This window comes from Typopeltis vanoorti, chromosome 4 (genome assembly GCF_054136105.1).
Source record: "Typopeltis vanoorti isolate ZY-2024b chromosome 4, IOZ_Tvanoo_1.0, whole genome shotgun sequence".
NCBI lineage: Eukaryota > Metazoa > Arthropoda > Arachnida > Uropygi > Thelyphonidae > Typopeltis > Typopeltis vanoorti.
The window spans coordinates 64,082,451-64,106,149 of NC_143552.1; the positions used below are offsets into that span (position 1 = coordinate 64,082,451).

The 23,699-nt window shown below is 36.1% G+C and overlaps 1 protein-coding gene across 3 annotated transcripts in view; it reads left to right on the plus strand.

The window, feature by feature from the left end:
• Positions 1-23,699, plus strand: part of l(2)gd1 (lethal (2) giant discs 1) — a 473,445-nt gene that overhangs the window by 149,801 nt on the left and 299,945 nt on the right. For all 3 annotated transcript variants that reach the window (XM_090391229.1, XM_090391230.1, XM_090391231.1), the window contains exon 9: positions 13,178-13,300. In XM_090391229.1, coding sequence (XP_090247355.1) covers positions 13,178-13,300 — 123 coding nt within the window. The remainder of the gene's footprint in view (positions 1-13,177; positions 13,301-23,699) is intronic.

Here is a 23,699-nt window from a genome sequence, read left to right on the forward strand (position 1 = left end):
ATTCTCACATTCAGTTTTATTTCCCTTTTTATATATGAGTACTATGAGAGCTCTACTCCAATCATCGGGAATTCGTCCCTCTGTCCAGGCTTTCTGAATTATTCAGTGCAGCCACTGTAAGACTCTTATACCACCATACTTCAGCATTTCTGGTCGAATATCATCTACTCCTGCTGCCTTTCCACATTTCAAGCCTTTGATGGCTTTTTCTACTTCAAGTATGGATATGTATTCCTGACTGCATGCCTGGTCAGTATTTTTTATCACTGTGCTGTCATCACTGCTTGTTTCATTTAGCAGTTTTTCAAAGTAATTACTCCATACTTCAAGGATTTCTTTTTCTCCTGTTTTCATGTCACCTTTATCATCTCTAACTCCTTTAACAGCACTCTTTCCTCCATTCCTAAGCTTCTTCAACAACCTCCAGAATATTTTGCCACCTTCTATGATATTTATTTTCTATATTCTTGCCAAAGTCCTGCCATGACTTTTGTTTAGCTAGTTTTACACACTGTTTAGCTTTCTTGCATTTGTCTCTGTATTCTGTAAGAGTAAAAGCTGACTTATTTGCCAGGAACTTTTGATATGCTTTCTTCTTTTCCTTCACTGCCTCTTTAACTTCCTGTGTCTACCAGGGAGTTCTGATTTTTTTATCCTTGCACACAACCTCACCACATGCCTCTCTGGCAGAATCAATCAATGTTTTCTTCAGAGTTTGCCACTGAATCTCCAAGGTTTGATTCCTGTTCTCAAACTCTTTTATTTTATTTTCAATAATCTTTCTGTATTTTAGTCTACAGTTCACATCTGAGAGTTGCTCAACTTTTATTCGCTTTAAAACTTTCTTACATGTTATTCTTTTCAATATGAAATTCAATTTTATCCTGCTCAAGACTAAATAGTGATCACTTCCAATTTCAAATCCTCTGTACACTCTGGTGTCCTGCACCAGGGAGAAAACATCACTATCAACAATAACATAGTCAATGAGACTTTTCTTATTCCTAGCCTCTTCTCTCCATGTGAATTTGTGCACATTTTTATGTTGGAACATGGTGTTAGTAATAACCAGTCCATGTCCTGAGCAGAAATCCAACAGATATTTGCCATTATTATTAGCTTTGCTCTTTTCTCCAAATTTTCCCAAAATATTTTTGTATGTCTCACAATCATTTCCTACTCTGCTATTTAGATCCCCAACAAGGACCAACTTTTCATTTTTCATTGTGTCAGTTGCTTTTTCTAAAGCCTCAAAAAATTCCTCCACTTCTACTTTAGTAGAACCTTCTGTGGGACCATAGGCACAAATAAGTCTCATTTTCCAGTTCTCCATTCTCATATTTGCCCACATTACTCTACTCGAGACTGACTGCCATTCAAGAAGATTAGCCTCGTATTTTGTGTTGAATACTATGGCTACTCCTTCTTTTCCTAGATTGTCATTGCCTGAATATAACATTTTGTATTTATTGCTCAGAAAGATCTCACCAGTTTTGGTCTTTTTTGTTTCAGTCACCCCTATTATGTCGATCTGGTACTTATCTAATTCCTCAGCTAGCTCCATTTCTTTGCCATTCAGGCTTCTTATGTTGATAGTACTGATCTTTAACTCTGGTGATGTTGAGTTGGGATTTGTTTTCAGATTTGTTCCAGTAGCTGACTTTTCGCTGTTCGCCCTGGTTCCCTGGCAAAAATAACGGGGGGCCTTGTTTAACCGGGCGACGCCCCAGCCGGCATGAAATTTTGTCATGTTGTACCATCATTTTTTATTTTGGTTTAACCAGTAAGAATACAATTTGGTTGGCTAAATCCCAAATTGCCAGCCCATCCTCGTTCGTTCAGTATCAAAGTAGATACCCAACAGGGTGCACCACGAGAAGGCGAGGATTGGACATTAGGTCAGAAGTCCAGGTCGGTTCTCCGAATTCCTTTAAAGGCTATGTGGAGGTCTCTTCTCAGTTATACAGCTTTGACCCTTAAGCACCGCTATGACAGTTTTCTCTTTGACAAAATTTATGTTGCCATTCAAAGGTTTTAGTACCATTTCATATAATCTATTCTTCACTTACACATGGAAAATGAAGAATGGTCTTACCTTGCAAAAAGACAGAGATTCAGTTTTTTAGTTCTACTAGCTGCACATCTTGCGTATTATGGAAAGAGTCCATTCATTCATTCGTACGTTAGAGATTTCATTGCACACTTTACGATTTTTTAGAAGTTACCACTTGTAAGGAGCTGTTATCAGTACTAAATCAAACTAAATTTTTAAACAGATTTTTTTAGGCGTTTCTTCCTTACTTTGTAGCATCCATATAGTCACTTAAAGCTGATTCTTTAAGATATTTGCCAGTTAACTCATGAGCTACTTACAGTTTCAGTCATTTCTTCTTCTTCTTTGTTCTCTCCATTTTTTATTCCTCTCATCTTCTTGTTTTCTTTTTGGTTTCATGCTCTCTCCTCACTTTCATGTGTCTTATCTATCTCTCTCTCTCTCTCTTACCTTTTCCCCTCTTATCCCCTCCCTCTCTTGATTAAGGCTTTTTGTGACTTATATTTCCTTCCTCAACACTCACATAATCACTAGGGATCAAGGGTTTGGCTGCATCTTTCTCACATGCTTAAGTTTGGTCTCGAGTTACTGAAAATGGGCTCTCAGTTTCAATTAAAAATATCTGGAAAGCATAATTATCCTTTTAGTGTTGTTTCTACTGTGGATATATATATTCACTTAATTAGAAGATTGGAGTTTAAGGCAGCAGTTATAGAAATTTTTAAGCTTGGATTACTCAAACACTATAATGTTTCTTAAAGAATTCATGCTTGGGACTTTTAAATATCTATTCCTGAATTAATACAATAAGTCTCCTAAGTACAAAAGTAAATCATGATGTATAGAAGTATATATGCTAAGATTAACTCTTCAATTTACCTTCAGTTTCCCATGCAGCATACTAAAAATGTATGTAAATGAACTGTAAGTTGAAGAGTTAATCTTAGCATATATCCTTCTCAGTATACTTCATGATTTACTTTTGTACTTAGGAGCTTATTGCAATAATTCAGGAATGGATATTTAAAAGTCCCAATCATAAATTCTTTAAGAAACATTATAGTGTTTGAGTAATCCAAGCTTAAAAATTTCTATAACTGCTGCCTTAAACTCCGATCTTCTAATTAAGTGAATACATGTATCCACAGTAGAAACAACACTTTAATGATAATTAGAATGACAGATATTTTTGATTGAAACTGAGAGCCCATCTTCAGTCTAGAAACTTTCTAGAATGCTAAAATTTGGGTAATTGTTTTAACGTGGGTACTAGAGAAATTAAAAATCATGAAAAGAATCCAAAATCCAATTGACTTTCACTATAACAAACTTGCACAGGATAGGAATAGTTTGTTATAGCAAATTTTCTTTAGAATGGTATTATGCATATGGGATGCTTTTGCATCTTTTTGGTAGTTTTTTATACTAAATGAGTTATAATGATGTTGGCTGAAATATGGCTAAGGAAAAAAGTACTAATTACTATTGCATACAATAAGAATCTCCCTAACTTTCTTCCATGAAAAATTGTAATTGTGATTTAAATTAGGGCAGTACAACATGTCCTTTGAGAGCCTTGAACAATTGTTTGTGCTTAAAGTAACTTTTATGGACTTGTGAGGTTTCCCCCATCCTGGATGTAATTTTTCTGTTCTCCAACTCCTCCCCCTTTTTCATATTCTCAGAGCAATTATTCCATTTTATTTCGTAATATATTTAATTCCTCTAGCATGTGGCACCTGTCTTAAAGTTTGCCATGCAATAATTTTCATTGTTTCAATGCTTGCTTTTATACTGAAAATGAACTTTTAATTTCAGTCTGAAATACTTGTATGAAAATTTAATTACCATGAAAGAATTATTGCTATTCCTACTTTGATTATGTATATTCACTTAATGTTAATTCACAGGTTCCCCACTCTCTTTCTCACACATACTCCAACCACTTTCTCATAGATGTTCTTTTCTGCCTTTTTCTGCAGATATCTTCATGAGTGCTACTCCAAGAATAATCATCATTCCTTTACTTACTCTAAGTACAGGAAGCTATCAAAATAATGGAAACATTACAAATTTGTTGGAGAATTTTTTATTAATAAGCTAATTCAACATTGACTGTGGCACTGCTTTGTGATATCCGATATCATACTGCACCATATTATATACCTCACGTTGCAAGTGATGTTGTCTTTGTGATTGTTGTTGTGCAGTTAGTGTGCAAAATGTCAGACCTCAGTGACCTCCAAAAAAGATATGATCATTGGAGTGCAGCTTGCAGGTGCTTCCGTAACCAAAATGGCAAAAATTGTAGGTGTATAATGAGCCATAGTATCGAAGATTATGACACGGTATGGAGACGGATAAGCCATTCTCTCCAATCAGCTCTCCATGATTCAATCACCTTTTCCACCTGCAACATCACTTGCACAGTTGAGACATATTTTGCAGGAAGAATGGTCCCAAATTCCATTGTCATATGTACATGACGTGTATCAGTTTGTTCCACGTCATATTCATGGTTTTTTATAAGCTATAGGTCCACCTTGGACTGTCAGAGCACCATGAATATGATGTGGAACAAACTGATACAAGTCATGTACATATGATAATCGAATTTGGGACCATTCCTCCTGCAAAATATGTCTCAACTGTGCAAGTGATGTTGCAGGTGGAAAATGTGATTGAATTGATTGGAGAGAATGGCTTATCCATCTCCATACCGTGTCATAATCTTCGATAAGCATAAATTCTTATATTCTCCATCTACAAATTCTCCAAAAAATTTGTAGATGTTTCCATTATTTTGATACCCCCCCCCCCCCGTTTTATGAGGGCATTTGCAAAAGTAATATCTCCATTGTGACAGCTTTGAATTCAAACAAAATACAGGGTGTCTTAAAAGTCACTGCATATTTTGGTGAAACAGGGTGATTTTCAAATAAATTTTATTATGACAGATATTTGTATTCTTTTTTACATAAGACAAGTATTTTTAATTTGAAATCAGACAAAGCTTTTCAAGGAGATTTCATAATCCTGATCATGCAGACAGTGCGATTAGAGCACTCTTGAATAATTTTAAAAGAACTGGGTCTGTGCTTGAGACAAGAAAATGCACTGCCCAATGTCTTGGTCCCACTCACACGATACTGCTTGAACCACTATACTTTCAAGAATACCACCATCATGAAGTCTGTAAAAAAATAGAGTCCATAAATTTTTGATTTTGTTGTCCCAAGCCACACATTTACTTCAGGGCAGTCCCTTTGCCATTCCCCTTCTTCATGCAGGTCATGCAACAGTTAAACGTGGTAGGGCTTTTTCATCAGTGTTGAACACAGAATTCTGTAATCTGTTGTCTTGGGTATGTTTAGTCTTTGAGATGTCTTCCTAACTGATAATGTTAGTTCCTCTTTGAACATTTCTTGAACTGATTTGATACTTTTGCATCCACTTTTCTCCACATCACACAGACTCAGTTATTTTAAACTTATTTCTCAATCCTCTAATTACATTGTCTGTATGACCGGGTCTATGAAATTTCCTTGAAAATCTTTGTCTAATTTCCCTACACTTCATTCCTTTGATAAATGATGGATACGAAAAAGAAAACATTAAAAAATTAATAAAACTTATAAAAACATCTCTAACACATTACAAATACTTATGTTTTATCTAAAAAAAATAAATATATTTGTCGTACTGAAGTTTATTTGAAAATCACACTGTTTCACCAAAGTACGTAGTGAGTTTTTTGGGACACTCTGTATGTAACTGAAATCAGTTCAAATTCTCTGCTTTATTTTTATACACTATATCTCAACATAATATTTTTCTCTTTCAGTGCACTTGATTTGCCACATAAGTTTTTTAAACCGTCATAGTAAAATTCTTTAGGTTGTTTTTGTAATGATTTTTTTACTTCTGCTTTGACCTGTTCATTATTTTCAAAATGGATACCCTTCAGATGTGTCTTTAATTTAGGAAATAATCAGAAGAAAATAACCTCCTTATGAGACTTGGCTAACTCCCCTTCAGTCCATCCATCCATATGTTCACTGGGCATCCACAAATGCCGTATGATGGCTCCAATGTTTGGTGATGTGCAAAAACAGGCCTCACCAAGTAGTCCTGTTGTATGCTTTTCTGGAGGCTTCAACTCTCTGAAGATCAGTCGCTCCACACACACACAATCCATTCATCTCATTGACGGTCTACCCCTTCCTCTTTTTCCAGGAACTTTACCTTCTATTTCTGTTCTGAGAAGTCCTCCTTCCATCCTTTCAGTGTGTCCAAAATATTTTAACTTTCTTCTGTCATTATCCTTAAGAAAGCCTTAAAGTTCTACTGATCTTTTCTAACACCCATTCATTTGTATGCCTTTCAATATATGATATCTTCAACAGCCTTCTGTAATACCACATCTCAAAACCAGCTATCCTTTTACTCATCTGACTTCTGTAGGTTCCAAGTCTCACATCCATAAGTCACTGTTGGAAAAACAACTGAATCCAAAATCCTCAACTTTGTTCCCATGGAAATAGATCCATCCTTCCAGATTTTAGACAAGTCTCTGACTGTTGTTTTGGCCCTTCCTAATCTTCTTCTGATGTCATTTGAATAGCAACTCTTCACATTAATAATGGATCGATCCCAGGTACTCAAACTTGCTGACTTCCTTAATTCAACCTTCAGTTGAAAAGCTAAAAATGCAATAGAGACTTAAAACTTTTTTTTATTTTTAAACACATCTTTTTTGAAGAAGGGACTATCACAATGGAGGGATTACTTTTGGAGTGCCCCTCATATCAGGGTGTTTCTAAAATGTCAAACTCTGGGTATTTGTTCTACCACCATAGGCTCATTAAAGATCAGTTTGTTTAATGATTCTGTGAAATAGTGATTTTTTTAAAATCTGTTTTGTTGTGTTTTCTTATTAGAATAATCAGTTTTTTTTTTTATAATATATTACTACTGATTTCATGTTTTTATTGTGTGTGTGTGTGTGTGGTATATTTCTTGATATTTTGCTGAAATATTGCAGTATTAAAATAGTACCATAAAATGGCACCAGAAACTCACAAGAACAGTAGAGAGCATCAAAGAGAAGTGCCAGTATCTGAATAGTGAAGTTGAAAACAAGGAGGCTTGCCCCCAGTGAATAGAAATATGCCAGTACCAAAAATAATGAGGATGTTGAAAATGAATTAACCTTTGAAATCTCAAGACCAAAACAAATTATTAGACAGATAATGTGAGAATTTGATAAAGTTGAGCTGCAGTTAGAGAAGCATGGAAAGGACAAGAAAGTTAAGCAGCAAAAGGAGAAACAACAAAGCACTGAAAACAGGCATGATATTATTTTGTAACAATAATCAGGTAATTCTGGTGCTTATGCTCATACATACATTATTACACACAATGTTGCTTAAGAAAATTAACAACATAGACAATATTATTATTATTATTACATAACACCTCCAGGGAGTTCAAAGACTCATCGAGGGAGGGCACCTATTCTGCAACTCCCTGCCTCCACCACCAACTACAACGAACTGCAACTACACCAGCGGCATCTATCGCCCACTACCACTAGTGTTTTCACAGACACCCATGCCAACGGTAGGATTCGAACCTGCAGCCTTTTGGCTGGAGAGCGGATATGCTAACCACTCGGCCAACCAGGCTATATAACTAAATAAATTTAATTATTATTTCTGATATTTTGGCAAAGTTAAATTGCATCTTCATGAGAATAATCTAGTGATGCGTACTGAAAATCATTCCCTTCCAATTCATTTATTCTGTTTTGGTTTGTAACTGTCTTACTGACTTACCCTTATAGTAAAGGTGGCTCAGGATAAGTTAGAATAAAAGGCATTGTAATAATAAATAGGAACATGACAGATAATAAGGATTTGCCTTACCTTTAAGTCACTTGCTCTGCTTATACACTAATGCTAGAAGTATCAGAAATAAAGATGGAGATTTCCGCACGGTTAGCCTAGTGGCGTTGCGCTTCGCAACCATATGCCTGGGGAAGAAGTGTCCTAGGTTCGATTCCCGTCGGTGACGTGAGGAGCTGAAGGATCTTCCTCAGCCATAGCCAAGTTAGCCAGTCTTGGGCGTGGACAGCAGGGTTTTTTCCCCAGTTTATTCTGGGGTTTTTCATCCCACAAAGCAGGCAAACTGGCCTTGAGAACTCAACACTACAGGCCATAGGATACACTGGGGTATAAGGCTGACCATCTTATCCTGTAAACGGAGTGAGGTCCGATGATCAATGGACCCTCGACACCGCAAGGTAAAAGAGGGTATAAGGAAGATGAGATGATGAGATGGAGATTTGTGGCATTAATCATTGTGTTTGGGCAAAAGTATTTATTGATAATAGGGATTGGTTGATATATATAAAGGTATTTTTCCACAAATGGAATATAAAGGATGTAGTATTTTCAAAGAAAATAGAAGGAATACTATGAGGGATTTTAACAACAGTAGAAGAATTCGACTTGACAGAGGCAGTACAGGACAAGGATAGTAACACTAGTGTGAGATGTAGGATAAACATGAAAAAAAATTTACTTGACTGTTGTTATATACCTGGCAGTGGTACATAAGAAAAAAGATAACTGAAATATAATGGCAAATTAGATTACTGGAATACAAGGCAAGTAAAATCACTGGAATGGAGGTTGGAAGGAGGAAATAGCATATAGGAGAAAGAAAAGGGAATCAAGAGTTTTCAAGAATATCTGTTGAAGACAACCTGAGGATTAGAAGCAGTGGATGCAGTGATGATTTCAGAGGAGATAACCATAAATGAAGGCTACCTTACTTCTTTCGGATCACTCCTCTGGGATAAAGTGATCCCATATGTATGTTTCTAGTAGCAAGGCTTATACGTTGGTCATACATAACTGGTAATTAGTTTACCGAATTAACAACGCATATAAAGTATATTAATTAAAGGTAACTTTAATAAATAACTTCTATATTTTGGCAACGTCACGTTGCCATCTTCAGGAACATAAACATATGGTATGTGCACGCAGGCATTAACAAAAGCAAATGAGGAAGAAAGCAAGAAACTAATATTGTTCCTAAAGTCCTAATGGTGCCCTCTGGCAGGCTAATTTGGTTGTCTTGGCAGTTGGGTTGAAGTTCTCAAAATGTAAGTCTCCCAAATTTGGGGTAGTTTCATGCACCCAAATTTGTTGAGGTTAGGAACGTTTTTTAGAGCTGCTGAAGATTCCTTGAACAATCTTTCGTATTTAAACTTGCTGCGGTGCATTATTTTTGTTTTCTTCCAACAAATTCTATGGTGGGTATCTAAGGCATGGTCTGCCAGCCCAGAGCGACTGTACTGGTGAAACCAGATGTAGTCTTTGTGTTCTGAAATCCTGATATTTGTTGTTCTGCCTGTTTGGCCAAAGTAGGACAATTTGCAGCTGCAAAGGACCTGGTATACACCAGGTAGGTCTAGGGGAAGTGGTTGGTCTTTGGTAGAGCAGATAAGGGATGCCAACTTTTTCTATGGTCTGTAACAAGAAGTAAGGTCATATTTTCTGAGGATATTGGTTATTTTCTCAGAGGTGCCCTGAATGTAAGGAATGGTGATAGATTTGGTGTAATCTTTATTGTGGAGGGGGGGGGGTTGTGGTTTACTGGTTTAGTATTTTTTAGATTTTTTGGGGGTTATAGCCATTGGCTAAGAAAGTGTTGTGGATGTGGTTTAGTTCAGTAGTTAGGGCCTTGTCATCTGAGCAGATTAATTTTGTCCTGTTATATAGTGTTTTTATAACCCCATATTGTTGTGAGGGGGGGATTGCTGGTGAATGTATCTGCCAGTATGGGTGGGTTTTCTGTAAACAGAGAAAACCAAAGATCCATCAAGCTGGCAGATGATTAAAGTGTCTAGGAAGGGGAGGGTGTTGTTTTTCTCTTTTTCTAAGGTGAACTGGACTCTGGGGTGTTGGTTGTTTAAGTGTGTTAGGAAGGAGTGGAGTGAGTCTGAGCCATGTGGCCAAATAGCGAACACATCATCCACGTAACGAAGCCAAATAGTGGGTTTTTGTGGGGCGGAGTTTAAGGCTTTCTCTTCAAAGGTCTCCATAAAGAAATTGGCCAAGGGTGGAGAAAGTGGTGAACCCATGGCTGTCCCCTCTATCTGTTTGTAGAACTTTCCTTGCTAAACGAAATAGCCTGAGTTCATTGTGAACTGAAATAGGGCTGAGATATCGGAAGGAAACTTGGCTTGGATGAGCTCTAGAGTTTCTTTGAGTGGGACATTAGTGAATAGGGAGGAGACGTCAAAACTGACCATTATGTCAGTGTGTTGGAGTGGGAGGTTTTCTATACTGGCTTTAAAGTGGGCTGAGTTTTTATGTGTGATGGTGTGTTGCCAGTATAGTGTGTGAGCATTTTGGCTAAATGTTTGGCTAATTTATATGTGGGGGAATCAATGCCATCCACTATGGTACGTAATGGCACATTTTGTTTATGTATTTTTGGGTCTCCATATAATCGTGGGGGGGGGGTCTAGAGTTATAAGGTTTTAGTTTGTTAGTGACTTCCACAAGCCAAGAAGTGACTTTCTTAAGGAGTCTGTGGAGAGTTCTAATCTGAGAGCTGGTAGGATTATATTCAATAGGGAGGTAAGTAGTACGGTCTAGTACTAAAGCATTAAGCTTACCTTTGTAGTCCTTTTGATTTAGCACAATAGTGGAGTTTCCCTTATCTGCTTTGGTGATTACTATTTTTTTGTTATTCTTCATTTCTTGTAGGGCTGCATATTCATCTTTGGATAAGTTCGTTTTTGGAGATTTGGCTTTAGTGAGAACACCGACTACATCCAGTCTGACGTTGTTGGCGATATGGTTAGGAAGGTTGCAAATCCCACGTTCTATTTGGATCATGATTCATTTTACTGTAAGGGTGGCATTTGTGCCTTTGTGAGATCTGGCATTGCTTTCCATAGAATGCCTAATTTAGAATCTCCTGCTTTTGGCTTTCCTCTGACTTTCCTAAGGTTTTCATTGCTTCTTCATTTAGTCACATTCATTCTGCAGTATTCACCAGTCTCCAAAGTCCATAAACCAACTGTGACCTTTTTTCTCCTTCCTATCCATGAATCTTGAACTTCTGCAATTTGTCTATCCAAATGGTGAAGTCATCTTCCTGGACAACCTTAATGCCCACAATATCTGCCTACCACTAACCAAGCTGTGCAAGATTTGGAAGTTTTTGCTATAAACAGTGTCCTCGGGCAAATTGTAACTCTACCTACTAGGATTAGATAATACTACATAGATACTCCTCTCCACTCACCTGATGTGTTTGATCTTTTTTTAACCACTTCTTCCAGATTTGCTGTAGAGATCATCTCTCCTTCTTGATAACTCATATCACAATCTTGTGCAAATCTCCTCTCACACAGAATGCCCACACTCCAACCACTCCCAATCTCCTGTCTTTGACACTAGAGAGGTACCAAGTGGGCGTGGTTGAGAGTCTATGAGTTCTATGAGAGTCACAGAAATTGTTCTCACTGGAATGGAGGCTTTCATTCTTCCATTCTACCCAAAATTCTCATCCTCTTTCTGAGTTTCAAAGCAGTTGAAAAAGCAGTTTCAAGGTGTATCAAAGCAGTTGAAATTAAAAAAAAAAAAAATCAACTTAGCTTATCACAGGTGGCTTGCAACACGTTGTATTCCATACTCAGCCTGTGCCGAAGCACACAATAAATGCAAAGCAGCCATCAGCAAATCCAAATCAGACAAAGGCCAATAGCAGAAAACTAACCTCCTATCCAAATGGAAGCTATGCCTTCTGTTTCCTTGCAGAGCCATCAGATTCATCTTCTGATCTTCTGCAGTTCCATCTTTCATCTGGATGGCACCACTCTTTTACACCCACTCCTGCATAGATAACCAATGCAAATTGATTCCTATTATACCAGAATCTAATTACTGTATGTCTCCTTGTGGTTTTTTAGCAATAGAGTCATCAGGACAACACTAAACAATTTGGACACTAAAAAGTGTTCTGGTCCCAATGGCATTTTTCCAGTTGTACTAAAAAGTTAATTGTGTTCCAGAGCTAACACCTGTCCTATTGTCTCTACAAGCGTCTATAATTAGTTGACACTTATACCAAATCCAGACTCTTCCCCAAAAAAAAAGCAGGGGGGGGGAGTAAAATATATCAAACACTACTGACCAATCACCATCACCTCCAAAATAATGGAGAAAGTCATCAACAATCAACTTCTCCATTACTTAGAGAGCTACTAGTCTGGATTTCACTAGTCTCAAGAATCACTGCTGACTTCTTTCACTTACATCACCCACCACTAGGCATGTGCCATGAAAAGGTTAGGAGAAATGTATTGTTGCTCTTGACATTTTCGGAGTTCTTGATTGCATCTGATATCAAGACTTGCTAACCACATTGCTATCCTTTGGTCTACCTTCCACCCTTTGTAATTGAGTAGTTAGCTTTCTCTCTCAGCATTTACTGAGTGTCATGGTGGATAGCTCCCTCTCCTCAAGCTTTGTCACCAATGCAGGAGTGTCCCTGGGCTCTGTTCTGTTCTGTTACCTATCCTCTTTCTGATATACATAAATGACCTATCCTCAGTTTCCAAGTAGTATTCCTAGTTGCCCTCACTACCCCATCCTTTGGTGTGGTGAGGGCAACCTGGGTGCTTTCAGTGCCACCAAAGCACAGTCTTGCCTTTTCTCTCTCTCTCAGAAAGGATCTCAGCTCACTTACCCTTACTTTCAAAGGGGCAGCATCTGCCCACTATCCCTTTTCAGTACAACTGCAATCACTCTGAACCTGCTTCTTATCTTCTTCTTATATTCCATCTACTTCTGTCCTTTGGAACAGCCTTCCTCATGGAGTGTTCCCAAACAATTTTAACCTGCTACTCTTAAAGAAAAATGTCAGTAAACTTCTTCTTTCCCATTCCTCACATAGGTTGGGGAAGGTACTTCTGTACCCCCACATATGGTATTGAAGTGCTTATAGGTTCTTCTCCCTCTTACATATGGAATCATTATTAAAATATACATATACAATATATATATATATTTTTTTTCCCCTTTTTATTTTTACCAGAAACTATGCAGGCCTCACCAAGTCAACCTAAACAAGAGTTTCAGAAATTAGAAATAAAGACAGATAGTGGTGACCAAAGCATTTCACTCAAAACTGCTGTATCAGAGCCCAGTGACATTGGTGGTAAGTGACTTGTAGCACTACAGTTTTCTTTTACTAGAGATCAAAAGTGATTTAGCATAATTACTGTATGCAGTATACTGTATCTTAACTGAATTAATTCACTTCTTTCTTAGAATATTTTTTTCAGAATAAGAAAAATTTAAAACTTGTTTGATAGAATAATTCATCTTGATAAAAATTAAGAGTAAGTAGTAATTAATGTGTTTAAGTATGAGGAGATACCTCATAAAAATAACTGGCTTTTTTTTTTTTTTTTTTTTTTTTTTTTTTTTTTTAAGTCTAGTCTCTTTCAAAGTACTCTCCATGTGAGTCATTGCACTTGTCTCAGTGTTTTTCCACTGTGCTGTAAACAGTTCTGGAACTGTTCAACTGGAATACTGTTTAGGGCCTCCAGCGACTTTTCGTCCACATCAACAAATCACTGCCCTTTCATGGTTTTCTTTATCTGTGGGAATAAAAAAAAAATAAAAAAAATAAAAAAAATTACATGAAGAGAGATTGGGCAAGTAGAGAGGGTGAGGAACAACTGCCATGTTGTTTGTCATCAAGAACTGTTGGACAGATAAGGCCATGTGACCCTATTGGCTGGGGCATTGTTGTGGTACAGTAACCAATCTCCACTACTTGCATTTCTGGCCGTTTTTGTTGCATACTATCACACAGTGTTCTCAAAACGTTGAGCTAAAAATGTTGGTTCACTGCCTGCACAGGAGGAAGAAATATTTTGCGTACAGTTCCAATCACATCAAAAAAAACATATCAACATTGTCTTGATGTTTGATCAAACTTGATGTGCCTTCTTGGGTCTTGGTGAATTTGCATGTTTTTATTGGCTCGATGCTTGTACACCCTGTTTCTGGATCATAACTGTAGCACCAAGACTCTGCCCCCCTCCCTGGTCACAACTTTTCGAAAGAAAGTTCTGATGATTAAGAACTTACTCCCTCAAATTCCAGCAAACATTCACAAGATTTTTTTTAATCCTCTGTTAGCAAAAAAGGCACAAATTTAGCAGACACACGTTTCATTTGCAAATCTTCTGTTAAAATTCGCTGGCACAAACTCCATGACAAATTCATCTCTTCAGAAACTTGCTCAGTGGTCTTTCGATGATCTTCATTGATTGCCTGACAAACCTTTTTGATATTTTTATCATTTCTGCTTGTTGAAGGTCAGCCAGCTTGTGGTTGGTCTTCAACTGTCATGTCCCCATTTTTTAAATGGGGAAAACCACTCGTAGACCTGTCTTTTGCCTAAAGCATCGACTTTAAAGGATTGCCAAAGCATAAAGATAGTTTCAGCTGCAGTTTTATCCAAAAGAAAACAAAATTTCATGCATACTCTGTTAGTAATCACAAAATCACCAATATTGCTTGTAAGTACTAACAAAAAAGCATCCAGAACAGTGAACCAGTTCAGACAGGATGACACCATTTGCCGGACTGGAACGGAAAACTGCATACTCATGATGCCTATTGGCATCATCCGTAACTAGAAAATACACTTGTGCCAAGTTCAGATTCCAGTTATTTTTTTAGTACACCCTCATAAATATAAATTTCATTTAATTTCCTATTGAGAAATTAACATCTTTCTAGTATTACAGCCTGAAATAGCTTGAAAACATTCCATGTTTGATCTCTAGAGCAGAAATCTTGCTCTAGAGATAACTGCTTAGCAAACTCTTAGCCTGTCCATGGTACTAATATTGATGTTAATAGGTTAATGGCCTTTTGTGAATGGGATTTGTTTCAGTAATGGAATACTGTGAGTTGGCATAATCAAAGTTTTTTACATGCATTTTCCTCCCTTTTTATATTTCTTGCAAATGGGATTCACATATAAGAATAATAATAAAAAAATTAAAAAAAAATTGCCTTATCTGTGTTATCATGCTGATGAATTCACATTGTTTTTAAGTACACTGGTTTAAATACTTTCTTAAAGTGAAGGGACTTTGAATTTCATTGTACAGTTCACTGCAGCAAACATTGCTATAACAAATTTACTCTCTATAACTGTCAAAGTCCCATTCAAAGCCACTCTATAATGCTATGCTAAAAAAATCAGCTCACTATACCTATGTTCCTTAACATGTTTGTTATAGTTAGTTGACTGTAATTTGTGATCTCAGATTTTAAACTTCAGTAACTGTTTAAGTTTCATTTTTTTTCTCAATTAACATATCATAAATTTATTGCATGTTAGATGCTATAAATTGTGTGTGTAAAATCTATATTTTTTACATAGAAAATATATTATCTTCTTATTATTCTTCCCCTTCTCTTTTACCTTGCGATGTTGAGGATTTTTCTACATTTAACTGTTGCTGTATCGAGGATAAAGTGGTTAGCCCTATGCCTCCAAGAATATATTATATAATACAGAAAATATATATGCACACTTTGATTCTTTTGGAAAAATTAATGCAGTAATGGGGGACATACCAACATTACCCTTCATTTGAAAAACCTGATTCAAATACTGTTTAGGATGTGAAGAATCTTTATTTTCAAATGCAGATAATTAGCTACTCTTATAGGAAGATGGCATCCCCATAGGAACTTTTTTTTCATGCTATAAAATGGGCAGGTGGGACAGAGAACACATAGTTAACAGATGTAATATGCTAGCTTTGTAGCTTTATTTGCTTCAGCAATGTTACAGCCAACCAAACTTGTGCAAGAAGAGAGTAGAAAATGTGATCAGAGAAGAAAAGAAAAAAAAACTTGTATTTACTTGAAAAGCACACAGATTTTGAACTGTACTCTTTTGCTATAAATGGCTGTTGCCTTTTCTCTCTATCCTGAGAAGCAGTGTGCCCACTGTAATTCAGGAAACACAATAAAGTTGAAATAAACGTTTAGTGGATAAAATTTAAATTCCAAGTTGTATCTACCTTAGAGAAAAAAACAACACACACGCGCGCACACACATGCGCGCGCACACGCACACACATGCACAAAATAAAAATCAGAAGTTGATTGCTTTTTAGATAATGCATACTGACTGATGGCTGTTAATTTGAGAATCCATTATTTTATTTTGGGATCAAACAAGAATTGTCTGATAGTTTCTTTGTGACTTAATGAACCAGATTGTATTGACTTAAACCACAAACAAAAATGATGGTATAACATGATGCAAGTCATTCTGGCTGGTTGGTCATTGCTGTGTTAAACAAAGCTCTCACTGTTTTCATCTACTACCAGGGAAAACAGTGAAAGGTCAGTGCGGAACTAAACTCAAACTAAACCTCAGCAGAAATGAAGAGCTATCACTGTAAGACATATTAACTGAATAGAAGAAATAGTCAAGTGCCTTGTCAATGCAATTGATGTTAACAAGGCAAAGAAGACTAAAACAGTATAATAAATTTAGTTTAATCCTTTATCCAAGTGTAAGCAAACAAAGTTTGCGCCTGAAAATATCTTCAGGACTGAGGTAAGGTGGTACATTCCTTGGCAACTCGTAGCAAAGGCAGACCAAGCTCTCATCACTCCTCGTCTCAGTATCTCCCATAACACAAAGCACATCTCCTTGCAGACATGTATACTGCTATGCATTAAGGGAAGGGCCACTACCCAGACTGGTTTCAACCTTTATTGAGGTCTCGTCAGTGGGAGGCAGACCCAGAGTGATGATACTAAGGCAGAAGCAATGGAGAGGTCATATTTACCTATACGAATTGCCAACTGGTGTACCACCTTATTATTAAATTACTCTGGATCTAGAGAAAGGTGTTGGAAGTTTATTTTTCACTTGGTTAGATATAATAAATTTAGTTTAATCCTTTATCCAAGTCTAAGCAAATAAAGTTTGCATCTGAAAATATCTTCAGGATTGAGGTAAGGTGGTACATCCCTTGGCAACTCAAACGTGGACCAAGCTCTCGTCCCTCCTTGTACCACCTTGCCTCGGTCCTGAAGATATATTTCAGGCGCAAACTTTGTTTGCTTACACTTGGATAAAGGATTAAACTAAATTTATTATAGTCTAACCAAGTGAAAAATAAACTTCCAACATCTTTCTCTAAATCCAGAGTAATTTAATAATAAGCTGGTACACCGGTTGGCAACTCGTATAGGTAAATATGACCTCTCCATTGCTTCTGCCTTGATATCACCACACTGAGTCTGCCTCCCACTGACGAGACCTCAATAAAGGTCGAAACCGGTCTGGGTAGTGGCCCTTCCCTTAATGCATAGCAGTATACATGTCTGCTTTGCATTATGGGAGATACTGAGACAAGGAGTGATGAGAGCTTGGTCCACCTTTGCTACGAGTTGCCAAGGGATGTACCATTTTACCTCAGTCCTGAAGATATTTTCAGATGCATACTTTGTTTGCTTACCCTTGGATAAAGGCTTAAACTAAATTTATTATAGTCTATCCAAGTGAAAAATAAACTTCCAAAGACTAAAACAGGCATGCAAGATACTGATAAATAATAATTATGTTAAATGATAACTATAAAATGTTATATTCAGATACTAGCAGTTAAAGGAAGAAGTAGCTTATAGCAGTCAATATTGATATGTGCACAGATATTTTGAGATGTATTTGTGTCTATATGCTCATCAAGGTTATAAGTAAGGAAGAAGTACTGTACTTACTCGAATATAACTCGCACTTCTTTCTCCAAAATTAAAGTTAAAAAATCGTGGTTTGAGATATATGCGGAGATTTTTGGAAACTGATATTTTTCAGGAAAAATAAAAAATAAATTGACATTTGGAATTAAATCCTCAGTATCATTATAATTTATAATTGCCCACTTTATTTATAAAATGAATGCATTTAAATTTTGATTATCAACATTATTTATACAATCGGCTGCCCACCTTCCTTCATTACGTGATATATTTCAATCTTTAGTGACAAGTAATTTACAAGATTTGAGATACATCATGAACAATCCTTCATGAATGACTAATGAGATGTGAAAGCAGAGTGAGAAATGGACAGCAATAGTAGGCCGGTAGAGATAGTGCAGTTATGAAGACGTACATATGATTATTAACAAAAGATCATCTAACTCAACAACAACAAAGGCAAGCCAATGATTATTGAGTTGAAGTGATGATTCTCTTCAACCGAATTCCAAAATATCTGAAACTGCCATAACAACATTCACTATCTCTTTCTTAAAATTTTAAACTTTTTTCTTGTATGAGGTATATGCAAAACTTTTTAATTTCTTTTTATGTAAAGTAGAATCAGGAGTGCAAGATATACATGAGAGCGTGTTGTATTCAAGTAAATACAGTGCAGGAATTTTCAGAGTCATTAGAGAGAGAGGATAGCTGACATGAAGCAAAATGGAAAGCTAATTCTTATTAGAAATTCAAAAGCAGAGTGGGAAATGAATACCAGACCCATCGCAATATTTTTAGGAAAATATGAAGAAATGAACAAAGCTAATTCTAATGTTAAGTAACTGCATGAAAAAAAAGTTCACAGTATGGAGTAGATGACTAGAAAGCCTTTTGTGTTGACAGTGTATGAATGTTTTTGTAAAACAGTTTAATTCACATCACAAGACACGAATAAGAAACTAAATAAAACATTTAATAAATTTAGTTTAATCCTTTATCCAAGTGTGAGCAAACAAAGTTTGCACCTGAAAGTATCTTCAGGACTAGGGTAAGGTGGTACAACACTGGGCAACTCGTTGCAAAGGTGGAGCAAGCTACCAACACTCCTATCTCAGGGCCACTACCCAGACTAGTTTCGACCTTTATTGAGGTCTCTTCAGTGGGAGCCAGGCCCAAGTGGAGATACCAGGCAGAAGCATTAGCAAGGTCATCTCTACCTATAGGAGTTGCCAAATAGTGTGCCACCTTTTTATTAAATTACTCTGGATTTAGAGATTAAATTACTCTTGATTTCAATAAATAAAACATTTATTTACTTCATTGTTAATGTTTTGTTGGTTTTTGTACCCAGCATTTTCATAGTACAAACTAGTTTGTCAGTGCACAAACAGCAACAATTAGTAAATAGCGTGAATGGTTTAAAATTATCACAAAGGACTAAAGTTCTAATTGGCACCATCTATTATTGGATATAGAGAAGAGAGCGGTCACTTAAGGGTCAAAGCCAAATTACTGGGAGGAGACTTCCACATTACCTTTCAGGAATGTTGAGAACTGACTGGGACTTCTGACCTAATGTCCAGTCCTCATCTTCTAGTGATGTGCTTCGTTAGTAGGTATCTATTGGCTATTGAACATACGAGGATGGGCTGGCAATTTAGGACTTAACCAACCAAATTATACTTTTTATTGGCTTAAACCACAAATGCATATGATGATATAACATGATGAGATTTCATTCCAGTTGGGGGTGTCACCTGGTTAAACAAGGTCCCTGCTGTTATTGTCAGGAAACCAGGGTGAACAGTGAAAAGTCTGCTACTGGAACAAACTCCAACTCATCATCCAGAAGAAAAAGAAGAATAAACCCAACATCAGAAGAACTGAAGATAGGAACCATCAATATAAGGAATGGAGAGGAAATCAAACTTGCAGAAGAATTGGAAAAGTACCATATAGACATAATTGGCATTACAGAGACAAAGAAAACACAAACAGGCGAGATATTACTAAATAAATATAGGATGCTATTTTCAAGCAATAATGATCAAGGAAAGGGAGGAGTAACAATAGCATTCAACACTAATCATGAAGATAAATTTCTTGATTGGAAGGCAGTTTCAAGAGTCATGTGGGCAGACTTCAAAATGGGGAAATGGACAATGAAACTTATTTGTGCCTATGATCCTACAGAAGGTTCTTCTAAGGAAGAAGAGAAGGAATGTTTTGAGTCATTAGAACAGGCAACTGATGTAAAGCAAATGGAAAATGTGGCCCTTGTTGGTGACCTGAACAACAGAGTAGGAAATAAATTTCACCAGACATATAGAAACATTTTGGGTAAATTTGGAGAAAAGGGCAATGCTAATAATAATGGTAAGTATTTACTGGACTTCTGCTCTGGACATGGACTAGTCATTATTAACACTATCTTTCAACATAAAAATGTGCACAAGCTCGCATGCACAAGAAATAAGAAAAGCCTCATTGACTATGGCATTGTTGACAGTGATATCATAAGGCTGTTTCAAGACTGTACAGGGAATTCGAAATTGGAAATGATCATTACTTAGTACTAAGCAGGATAAAAATGGATATTATGTTGAAAAGAACAGTATGTATAGTAAGTTTTATAAAGAATTAAAGTTGAGCAGCTTTTACAGGTAAATTGTAGAACTATGCAAACATTATTGAAAAAAATGTTTGCATAGTTTAAAAAAAAAAAAACGGACAACACGGCAGATCTTATCCATATAGAAAGTACAGCTTTACTATTAAAAAGCAGATTACCTCGTAGGAATCTACCTTACAATGAATACGTTTGCCTTAAAAAGTTAAAGGATGACAAAAATATTGTCATAATAAAAGCGGATAAAGGCAACGCAACTGTCGTTTTAAATGCTACAGAATATGATAACAAAATGAAAAGTCTCCTGGAAGATATAAACACCTACAAACCCATAGACAGAGACCCGACTTGGCATACACACGAAAAAACAAATGATCTAATTAAAAATGTGCCTCTCTGGATAGAAGAACTTAAAAAATACTTACAATCAAAACATCCTTTGATACCAAGAATATATGGTGTTCCAAAGATCCATAAGACAGATATACCTTTAAGACCAATAGTAGATGGAAGAGATTCACCGACTTCCAACTTGGCGAAATACCTCACCAACATGATCTCACAACATATAGGAAAAACATCTTCCTTCATAAAAAATAGTAAACATTTCATAGGAAAAGTGAAAGATATACATATGTCCAACAGACATCTTAGCAAGTCTAGACATTAAGTCTAGACATTATCAGCTTGTTTACAAATGTCCCGATACAAGAAATTTTGAATCTCTTAGAAGGCTTAAATAAAAGTAGCCTTCCTTCCTATGGAAAAAATCTCAAGATTCCTACATCCACCAAAATCACCTCATCATCCTCTTAAAAAACCAGGAGTCTACAAAATCCATTGCTCCTCTTGCAGGATTTGCTATGTAGGACAGACAGGAAGATCTGGAGAAATACGCATGGCTGGACACCAAAAAGACGTACAATACAAAAGAGAACAAAAAACGGGTCTTGCTTTCCATGCCACTTCCACTGGACATGATGTACTCTGGCAAAAAATGACGATGTCATACATAGAAAACAACAGTTATATAAGAAAATTTAAAGAAGCTGCTAATATGCTAAAAACACCCAACCCAGTGCAATAAAAATCAAGGTTTAATTCTCCATCAAGTGTGGTCAGCTCTAATAAAAAATCTACCTCAATCTGAGCTCGAACTGTATGAACAAGAACAAGAACACATGACATCTTCCAGTATTGTTCAATGTCAATAATGTTTTATATCTGCATTCTGTTATTTGAGTTTTATGAATAGCCATTATGATTTGTATTTATTAATTCTCTTGTTTAAACTTTAAGTTATACTATTTACCCTCTGAAGATGTAAATCCTATGATTTACAAAACTTGTTGGGAACTATTATTTCAGTATTTTGTATAACTGAATAATAAAAAATGTGGTGTAATCACCGAAATATATCTTAAGAACTGTACCTTCGAGTCTCATTGGCAAACTCTGAAGAAGACATTGATTGATTCACTAGGGAGGTATTTGGTGAAGTTGTCTGCAAGGATAGAAAAATAAGAACACCATGGTGGACACAAGAAGTTAAAAAAAGCAGTTCTGAAAAAGAAAGCATACTAAAAGTTCCTAGTAAATAAGTCAGCAGATTCCATAAAAAATACAGAGAAAAATGTAAGAAAGCTAAGCTATGTGTAAAAGTAGATAAACAAAAATTGTGGGAAGACTGGTAAGAATATAGAAAATAAATATCAGGAAGATGGCAAAATGTTCTGGAGGCTATCAAAGAAGCTTAGAAATGGAGGAAAGAGTACTGTAAAGGTGACATGAAACTGAAAATAAAGATATCCTAGATGTCTGAGTAATTACTTTGAAAGACTGTTAAACAAACCAAGCAGTGACAGAATCATACCAGAAAATGTTCAAGAAGAATTAAAAGAGGGGTATATATCAATACTTGAGGTAGGGAAAAAAACGTCAAAATTTGAAATACGGAAAGGTATCTGGAGTAGATGATATTCGACCAGAAATGCTGAAGTATGGAGGTATAAAAGTTTTGCAGTAGTTACACTGAATAATTCAGAAAAAGGTTGGATAGAAGGTCAAATTCCCAGAAAAAGGTTGGATAGAAGGTCAAATTCCCAATGATTGGGAATTTGACCTTCTATCCAACCAAATATATGAAAAGGAATAAAACTGAATGTGAAAATTACAGAGGAATTTCTGTACGTAGTGTTCCAGGTAAGATTTATGCAAGCATACTTGAAAAGAGTTTAAGAAAGATTGTGGATGAAATACTTGGAAAAGAACAAGCTGAGTTCAGGCCAAATAGAGGTTGTCAAGATCAGATTTTAGACAAATAGTTGAGAGAATCATGGGAATATGACAAGGATCTATACTTAAGTTTTGTAGATCTAGAAAGGGTACATAACACGGTTCCCAGAGATAAGCTTTTCAAAACACTAGAATTGTATGGTGTGAATGGAACATTATACAGAGCAATACATAATCTATATTTAAGCTGTCATCAGTAGTTAGAATTGAAAAATACAGGAAGATGGTTTGGTTTAAAATCAGGGGTAAGACAAGGATATACATTATATCCATGCTTTTTCATCATTTATATGGATTACATTATGAAAAAAAAGTGGCATTAGGCCTGATGTTAGAATTGGAGATGTCCAACTTAGCTCTTTGCTTCATGCAGATGATGTTGTACTCCTAAACACACCTAATGCAAGTCTCCAGGATTATTTAACTAAATTGAATAACAGCTATAAAAAAATTGGCATGAAAATCAGCAATAAAAAGACTAAAACTATGAAAATAGGCAGAAACATAGAAAACTTCAGCTACATTCTGAGTGGAGATCCTATAGAACAAGTAAAATATTTCAACTATTTAGGCACAGTATTTTTGTGAAGATGGCAGGTTCAATCTGGAAATAGACAACAGAATAAGCAAAGCTGATACAGTGGGTAACCAGCTGAATAAATTTATATGGAATAAGAGTGAAATTAGCCAAAACACCAAACTAGCATTATATAAGACATTGTTCAAACCAGTTTTAAGTTATGCATCTGAGAGTTGGGTTAGAAATAAATCACTCGATCAAAGACTTGAGACCACAAATATGAGCCTTCTGAAAAAAATTAGGGGAGTGAACCGGTAATATCAATGGCAGAATGATATTAAAAATGAAGATATTAGA